We start from the raw sequence: 9,694 nt of genomic DNA on the forward strand, positions 1-9,694 counted from the left end.
GCTGTCCCCCTGGGTAGAGTGTCGTGGCATCACAACTCACAGCAACCTCCAACTCCTGGGCTCAAGCGAGTCTCCTGCCTCCACCTCCTAAGGAGCTGGGACCACAGGCACCCACCACAACGCCTATTTTTTTTTTGGTTGCAGCCATCATTGTTATTTGGCAGGCCGGGCTGGATTCGAACCTGCCACCTTAGATATATGTGGCTGGCACCTTAGCCAGTTGAGCCACAGGCGCCTGCCACAATGCCCAGCCATTTTTTTTTTGGTTGTAGCTGTCATTGTTGTTTGGCAGGCCCGGGCTGGATTCGAACCCACCAACTCTGGTGTATGTGGCTGGCGCCCTAGCCACTTAAAGGAGCTACAGGCACCGAGCCCATTTGCTCTTTTAGTAAGAAACATCCTGAAGCTGATTTGACCTAGTACTGATGTTGAAGAAGCAGCAAATTATGAAGAAATCAAGGAGACAGACCCCAGATAAGGAGATAATAGCAAGGCTGGGGATGAACTGGGCAGAGAGGGTTGTTCTGTTTTATAAAGCACCACACATCTTCTTTCTCCATGCTAGGTCCTTTGCTCAGAAACTTAAAATCCAAAAGCCTGAGATGTGTTCGTGAAATCGATAAAGAATGAGACACAAATAATGAAGTGAAGACAAATTATTTGACAGGGCACGCAATCTGTTACATCTGAATTATGTGTTCTACGAACATTTCTTAGCATGTTCAGTAAACCAGGCCCATGCATTTATACTCTTCTCATTGAACCTACAAGTCATTTTCATGAACGAAAATATTAAAAGAAAAAAAAATCCATACTCTTAGTAAAAAGAAAAACACAGTTAGGAGCTGATGCTCAATTCCAGTGAGCTGTATTCAATTTTGGTAATAACTTAATCACAGTCAAATACTTCCTCATATTCCATTTCCCCTCCTCACCATACACCACTGCATTTTTTTCAGATGAATAAAAACGAGAGCTATGGACATTGACGCATTACCGAATGTCAAACTTGCGGTGACCCGGCTCGAGAAGCAGAGGGTGCTCAAGATATTTCTGGATCACGTGCACTTGGCCCTGGTTGTCTATGAAATCGAGAAGCTCTGAAGCCTCGGAGGAGATGAGAATGCCTTCACCTAACAGGGCAAAAGCAAAACAGAAATGAGTCCAGTTCAAACCAAGAGGAAAAGCTCTCCACAAAGGCAGAAAGGAAACAGCAAAAAACCCACAGGAGGCTTTTACTGGCCTGCCCATTCTTTTCTTTCTCCCTCCCTACCCTCCTCCAATCTCTCCCATTCTCTGCTCTGCCCACAGAGTGCCCACAGTTGTTATCTGACTGTTTTCCAAGGTAGGATTGTCAACACTAGCTTGACAGGCTACACCCATGAAATTTCAGTTTTACAGGTATTGAAAGTGTCTAAGCACTCTAACTAAACACCACTCTACTAATGGTTACTGGCTACCACCATACAGACTGTACACTGCCTTGCCAGTAAATCACTTCTAACGCTAAAAATTTCACAAATACCAGCAAAGTTAGGACATAAAGACATATGTACAAATACGTTCCCTGTAGCATAACAGACAAAACTGGATACATTCAAATTGTCCAGTAACATTAAGTAAATGATGTCATATCCCTTTTAACAGTATAACTGAGATGTAACTTACATACCATAAAGTTCACCCTTTTAAAATGTACAATGCAATGTGTTTTAGCATATTCAAGAGTTTTGCAGGTATCACTACTGTCTGATTTTAGAACATTTTTGGATACAGGGTTTTTGGGGAGAGGCAGTTATTCCCCATTCTCCTCACCCCAGCCCCTGACAATTGCTAATTTACTTTTTGTCTCTACCTAAGGATTTACCTCTCCTAGGCATTTCATATAAATGGAACCATATAGTATGTGGCCTTTCACATCTGGCTAATTTCGCTTAATGCAAAGTTTTCAAGGTGCATCCATGTTGCTTCATGTATCAGTACTTCATTCCTTTCTACGAATGAAAGAATGAGGCTGTTCATTTACTGATGGATATTTGGATTGCTTCTATTGTTGTTTGAGCCTTATTAATGATGCTGCTGTTAAGATTTGATACAAGTTTTTGTGGATCTATATTTTCAATTGTCTTGGGAATAAACCCAGAAGTGTAACAGCTGAACCATATGGTAATGCTACCTTTAATTTTTTGAGAAATTATGAAATTGTATTTCAAAGTGGCTGCACTATCTTACATTCCCACCAGCTATGTTCTAGGATTCCAATTTCTTCACATCCTCACAACCTTTATCATTATTCTTAATTATAGCTATCCTAGTGGCTGTGGAGTGGTATCACGTGTGGTTTCAATGTTCATTTCTCTAATGACTAATAATGTTGAATATGTTTTCCTGTGCTTCTCGGTGATTTATTATCTTCTTTGGAGAATGTCTACTCAGACTCCTGGTTTATTTCTTGACTGGATTAACTGTATGTTTATTATTGAGTTATGAGTTCTTTAGATCCCTTGCCAGATAGATGATTTGCAACTATCTTTTTCCTTTTTCAATGGTGCCATAGTTACCCAGATCCCTCATGTTGCTCTTTTAAAGCTACGCTCATCTCCCTCCCTGACAACCACTAATCTGCTTTCCATTTCCATAATTTTGTCATTTTGAAAATGTTATATGAATAGAATTATACAGTATGTGATCTTCTGGGATCTTCTTTTCTTACTCAGCACAATTCTCTGAAGATTCAGCTAAGGAAGTTGTGTGGCTCACAGTTCACTCTTTTTACTGCTAAGTAGTATTCCACAGCATCAGTTCACCAGTTTGTTTGATCACTGACTCCTTCAAGGACATCTGGGGTCTTTCCAGTTTGGGGCTATTAAAAACAAAGCTTTAGGTACAGGTTTTTGTGTGGAATATGTTTTCATCTCTCTGGGACAAATGCCCAAGAGTGTACAATTGCTGCATTATAGGTAGTTACATGTTTAGTTTTATGAAAAATTGCCAAACTTTTTTGCAGAGTGTCTGTACCATTTTACATTCCCACTGGCAGGTGTAAGCATGATCCAGTTCCACTAGATCCTGGCCAGCAAGTACGGATCCTTTCCTGTTGTCATTTCTTATTTGGGTCATTTTAATGCAAGTGTAGTGACAGCTTGTCGTGGTTTCAATTTGCATTCCCCAATGGTTAACGATATGGAAAATCTTTTCATTTGCTTATTTTCCATCTGTACAACCTCTTCAATAAAATATAGTTTCATATTTTTTGCCTATTTTCTAACTGGACTGTGTGTCTATTGTTATTTACTGTTAGGTTTTGAAAGTTGTTTCTATACGTATTCTAGATCTGAGTCTTTTGTCATATAATCTTTTTTTTAATTGTTTGAGAGTCATTGAGGGTACAAAGAATAAGGTTACACTGATTGCAGCTGTTAGGTAAAATCCCTCTTGTAATTGTGTCCCGCTCCCAAGAGGTGTGCCAAACACCATGACCCTCCATCCCCCTCCCATCTCCCCTCCATCCAGGTTAATACAAAAGATGTAAAGTCCCTATTTTTTTTAGTGGCTGTCTAGTATTCCATGGTATACACATGCCAGTTTGTTAATCTATTCTTGGGATCATGGGTATTTAGGTTATTTCCACGTTTTAGTGATTGTAAATTGAGCTGTGATGAACAGTCTCGTGCAAATGTCCTTAATGGGATTGCAGGATCAATGGCAGGTCTAATTTGAGTTCTTTGAGGATTCTCCATACTTCCTTCCAAAAAGATTATATTAGTTTACAGTCCCACCAGCAGTGTAGAAATGTTCCCTTCTCTCCACATCCATGCCAGCATCTGTAGCTTTGAGAGTTTATGATGTAGAATATTCTCACCGGGCTTAGGTGATATCTCAGGATGGTTTTGATTTGCTTTTCTCTGATCATCAGGGACAATGAACATTTTTTTAAATGTTTGTTAGCCATTTGTCTGTCTTTGTCAGAGAAGGTTCTGTTCATATCTCTTGCCCAGAGGTAAATGGAATTGCTTACTCTTTTTCTGTTAATTTGAGTTCACTGTAGATTCCAGTTATCAATCCTTTGTCAGACTGATACCCTGCAAATAACTTTTCCCATTCTGAAGGTTGTCTTTTTGCTTTACTTGTTGTGTCCTTAGCTGTGCAAAGCTTTTTGGCTTAATTAAGTCCCATTTGTTAATTTTTGTTATTGTTGCAATGGCTGCTAAAGTCTTTGTCATAAAATACATCCCTGGTCCAAGATCATCAAGAATTTTCCCCATACTTTATTCTAAGATTTTTATGGTTTCATGTCTTAGATTTAAGTCTCTTAACCATCTTGAGTCAATTTTTGTAAGTGGTGAAACGTGTGAGTCGAGTTTCAGTCTTTTACATGTGGTTTTCCAGTTCTCCCAGCACCATTTGTTGAATAGGGATTCTTTTCCCCACTGTTTGCTTTTGTTTGGTTTATGAAAGATCAGATGGCAGGTAGAGACTGGTTTTATCGCTTTGTTTTCTATTCTGTTCCATATATGTATGTCTCTATTTTTGTGCCAATACCATGCTGCTTTTATTACTGTGGACTTGTAACACAGCCTGAAGTCTGGTAGGGGTGATGCCTCTGACTTTCTTTTTATTACTAAGAATAGCCTTGGCTATATGGATTTTTTTTCTGGTTCCATACAAAACGAAGTGTTATTTTTTCCAGTTCTTCAAAATATGATGTTGGTATTTTAATGGAGATTGCATTGAATCTGTAGGTTGTTTTATGTAGAAGAGACATTTTGACAATGTTGATTCTTCCCAGCTGAGAACACGGTATGTTCTTCCCTTTGTTAGTGTCTTCTGCAATTTCTTTTCTTAGGGTTTCATAATTCTTTTTTGAAAAGATCTTTCACTTCTTTTCCTACGTATATTCCTAAGTATTTCATTTTCTTTGAAGCTACTGTGAGGGAATTGTCTCCTTGATTTGCTCCTCAACTTGGCTGTTATTGGCATATACAAAGGCTACTGATTTGTAGGCACTGATTTTTATACCCTGAGACATTACTGTATTTCCTGACGTCATAAAATGGTTTAAAAACCCTTTTACCCAGTGTGCAATGCATCCTTTCATCCTCATGGGGTGTTTCACAAAGCAAAAGTTTTATTTTGATGAGGTTCAATTTATCAGTTTTTACTTTTATGGATTATACCGTTGGTGTTAAGTTTAAGAAGTCTCTGCCAAGCTCTATGTCCTGTACTTTTCCAAAAAGTTTATAATTTTACATTTCACATGTAAGTTTCCAATCCATTTTGAGTTAGTTTTTGTGTGATGGGTGAGGTTTATGTTCAGTCATTCCTTGTCTCTGGGTATCCACCTTAGTCACCACCATGTGTTGAAAATTTTACCCTTCCTCTATTGAATGGCTTTTGTACCTTTGTCAAAAATCAGATGGACATAGATGTTTAGGTCTACTTCTGAGTTTTCTAATCTGTTCCATTGATTTATGTTTCTGTTGCTCCACAACAACAGAGTACTGGATGCTACAGTTTGCCTTAATGTCATGTAGAGTAATTAATTCCCCTTTATTCTTCTCTTGATCAAGATCATTTAAGCTATTCTAGGACCTGCGCTTTTCTGTATGAATTTTAGAAACGGCTTTCTTTCTAAATAAAAACTTTGCTGATACATGATAGGAATGATAATAAACCTAAAGACCGCTTTGGGGCAAACAGACATCTTTACTCGCGGCAATCCATGGACACGATATGTCTGCCCTTTTCTTCAGGTTCCCTTTGACTTCTTCCAAAATCATTTTGTAATTTGCAGCATACAGAGCCTATACCTGTTTTATTAAGTTAATATTTAAGCATCTCATTTTCTCTGTGGTGACTGTAAGTGATACTATGTTTTTGACTTTGGTTTTCATATCTTCATGGTTGGTATTGAAAAACACAATTGATTTTCTGTGTTGATGTCCTATCCTACAACACTACTGAACTCACTTTTCTAGAACTATGTGGTTTTTCACCTGTATGTTTTAGAGTTTTAGATTTGTAGTTTATCTCCATTTAGGTCTCATGCTTTCATCTCAGTTCAGTTCATTAATTCAAGGATCCATCTTTCCTAAAAATCAACCCCCTCTCAACTACCCTGTTTCTGTCACTTGTTCCACCATCTGCTTAGCCTCTTGAACAAGAAACTGCAAATCTACGTGGAAAAGCTCTCTTGTTCTCTTTCCCCACACACATGACTCATTCTGTTGCATCTCCCTTGGAAGTCACACTCAGATTTTTGGTTCCTCTTTATTTTCACTTGCCAATTCTTAAGTTCAGACTTTAATCTCCCCTCTTCTATAGCACTTTTCAAACTACTTTTAGAATAATCATTCTAAAACATCACTTTCCTGCTAATGTCTTCAAACTATCCCTATCACCACGGATGTCTTGCTCTACGTAACCTAACCCCATATGCTCCCACCTTACTTCTCTTGTGCTATTTCCTTATGTAAATTATTTCTTATTAAAAATGAATATACCCCATGTTAGTAGGTTGGAAAAATAATGGGAAAATAAGAAGGTATCTATATTTTCATAACTTTTAAAAACTACAGCTATTTAAAAAACATGGCAATGAAGTGAAATGGACAAGTGACCCATTGTCTTATTTCCTGACATAGTTATTTTTATTTTTTCATTATTATCTTTCTTTACAATATGGGCAAAGCCTGGTTCCATCACAGTGAACTCATCTCATATTTTCTTTTTTACTTTACATTGTCAATATTTTCACTGTTTCTAGTGTTAGCATCACAATTAATGTTAGTGGCAGAAAAATATCCCATTGTATGGATGTAAACTAATTATACATTTGTTTACTAGTTACTGGACAGTGAGATTATTTCTAAATATTTTGCCCTTACGTGTAATGTAGCAGTAAATGTCCCTATGACAGATCATTCTTGTTTTCTTTCTTTTGTTTATTTGATAGCAAAATTCTCTGTTTACCATTTATTCTCTTGACCCTCCCTCCCCAGCTGCTTGGTGTCCCTCTAAGTCTTCTTGCCTTGGGGAGGATCCAGGGACTACCCAGGTGTCCTCTCAATGACCGTTCTGACTGTTAAGTCCAAATCCACAGGAGGAATCTGGAATGTCATGAATGTTTATTTCCTCTGCCAATTCCTCCTTTTATCTTTAGAACCAAACTAGGGGACATTACTTAAGAATAGATCACAAGGCAGGAGAGAAAAGTAGGTGAAGTACCCCTGACTTGTGGCAGGAGTCCAATTTTCCCTCCTTCAGGAGATTCCAGGTAATGCCCTTCTGTCTCACGGGTGGTAGAAAAGAAGGTAAGGTCCACCGGACCAGGAATAGAAATGAGTACCAATGACCAGATAGCCTTCCCAGGCAATAAAAGAAGTAAACTCAAAATTCAATGGTTTTGAAAGAGCAAATGATGGTTGTCACAGAGAGAGACTGCTAATGTACTCATTGCATTGCCACTACTTCATTGCCGCTATATTATTAAGCCTGCCTTAATAATATAAACCTCACTTCTTCAATGCACTCATTCACACATATCTATTATTTGAGGAGGGTCCAAGGATGAACAAGACACAAAGTCTGTGTTTGTATAGAGAGATGGATGGACAAATAAGTAATCCAGTCCCAAGAAGAGGATACTGCAAGAAGAAAAACAAAGCAAGGGAAAGAAAGCAATGGGCAAAAAGTTACTTTATCAGAAAGGGCATCTCTGAGGAGGCAACACCTGAGCTGAGAGGAACAGAAAACAATCCACATAAGCAGCACATTCCAGGTACACAGACAAAGGTAGAGTATTGGAGGGACATGAGGCAGTCTTTGTGGGTACAGTACAGTGAAGAAGGCTGAGAATAGAAGATGAGGGCTCAGCTCCCATAGCGCTGTGGTTACGGCACCAGCCACATACGCTGAGGTTGGCAGGTTCGAACCCAGCCTTGGCCTGCTAAACAACAATGACAACTTCAATAAAAAAAATAGCTGGTGTTGTAGTGGGTGCCTATAGTTCCAATTACTTGGGAAGCCAAGGCAAGAGAATTGTTTAAGCCCAAGAGTTTGAGATTGCTGTGGGCTGTGAGGACACAGCACTCTACCCAGAGCAACATAGTGAGACTCTGTCTCAAGAAAGAAAAAAAAAAAGATGAGATCAGAGATACAGGCAAAGGTCAAATAGTGCAGGCTAGATGCAGAATCTGGAGATTATTCTAATTACATTAGGAAGCCAGCTGGTAAGTCTTTTAAGCAGGAACTAACATGATTAGATTAAATTTTTTCCTTTTCTTTTTTTTTTAAACATCAGTCTGTCTGGAAGGAGGATGACTAGCTGTGGGCAGGTGCTGCAATTAGCCTAGAGAAAATGGGAGCTATTATTGAGAAGGCACTGTGGAAATTTCAAGGAAAAGTCTAAATCAGAATGTATTTTGCAGATGGAGCTAACAAGATGTGCTAATGCAAAGGTGTAGATGACAAAGAACGGTGCAGTCAAGGATGAATCCCAGGTTTGGGAGCTTCAAAGCCTGGGTGAATAGAGGGATCATAAACTAAGCGGGAACAGGCTTGAAAGAGGAGCAGGCTGGGCTGGGCAAATCTGGAAAGGAAATGAAGAGTTCTGTGTCAGACACGTTCAGTTTGAAGCAGCTTTAGAGATAGGGAGAGTGTCAATGGATCTAGAGCTAAAGAGAAAGACCTAGACAACATAGGTGGGCATTCAAAACTATGTAACTAGGTGTGGACTCAACCCTCGATGATTCAGATTAGAACAGAGTCATTCATCTAAATGCATCATTAAAATCTAACATGCCATTGAACAAAGCATGACGGGAACTCACAGGGAATAGTGAAAGGGACAGCAATGCCAACTCACCTTTGGCACCGGCTGATGACTTTGCAATCCAAACGTTACCCTCTCCATCTTCTTTCTTTTTGTTATAAGAAGCCAGGAAGAACTCTCTTTCATCTGTCCTTGAGTTATTGATGGGTGGCTGGATTCCATTCTGCGCTGGAGCAACTGGAGTCTTAAGATTAGTTGGATAGATCACATAGGACTCAGGGAACCACGTGCAGCACTCGGTCAGTTCTGGGCTTGTCTTCAGTAGCCTGGTAGATGACAGAAGAGGGTCAGCAACCCTTCTTACTGCATTCTGTCACTCTCCTCAGTAAGGCTACTGTTTTCCCTAGAGCTTTTCAGGGAGGCAAGGCAAGACCCAGTCTCCTTCTAACCCCTCTTATTGCTCTTGGCCTCCCTGGGCAGACCACTGTTAGGCAGCAAACGGCTGTTAGACACAACTTTAAAGTTAGATGTTAGATGCCCCAGTTAATTCAAGTGGCTTAAAGGCTCAGAACTGTAGCTCTTTTTTAAAATGCATCTTTAAGGAAACCTAGCTTGACATAATCCTGAGCAAGTATCTTTTCAACAAGTATGTTATGGATGAGCCAAATCCACACTAAAAAATGAAGTGGGGAATGGAGGAAAATTTAGTGAACATATTATCTTCAGGTAGCACCCGTGGCTGAGGGAGTAGAACGCCGGCACCATATACCAAGGGTGGCGGGTTCAAACCTGGCCCCAGCCAAACTGCAACAAAAAATAGCCCAGTGTTGTGGCGGGCGCCTGTAGTCCCAGCTACTTGAGAGGCTGAGGCAAGAGAATCGCCTAAGCCCAAGAGCTGGTGGTTGCTGTGAGCTGTGACGC

At 39.6% G+C, this 9,694-nt stretch overlaps 1 protein-coding gene across 1 annotated transcript in view; it reads right to left on the bottom strand.

Annotated features, from left to right (window-relative positions):
* TTL (tubulin tyrosine ligase) overlaps positions 1-9,694 on the bottom strand; it is a 31,908-nt gene that overhangs the window by 11,905 nt on the left and 10,309 nt on the right. The window contains exons 3-4 of the mRNA XM_003799251.3: positions 8,867-9,099; positions 998-1,133 (exon numbers count right to left, since the gene is read on the bottom strand). Of these exons, the coding sequence (XP_003799299.1) occupies positions 998-1,133; positions 8,867-9,099 (369 nt within the window). The remainder of the gene's footprint in view (positions 1-997; positions 1,134-8,866; positions 9,100-9,694) is intronic.

Source organism: Otolemur garnettii, unplaced genomic scaffold, assembly GCF_000181295.1.
Source record: "Otolemur garnettii isolate 467f Iridium unplaced genomic scaffold, OtoGar3 scaffold00148, whole genome shotgun sequence".
NCBI classification, from domain to species: Eukaryota; Metazoa; Chordata; class Mammalia; order Primates; family Galagidae; genus Otolemur; species Otolemur garnettii.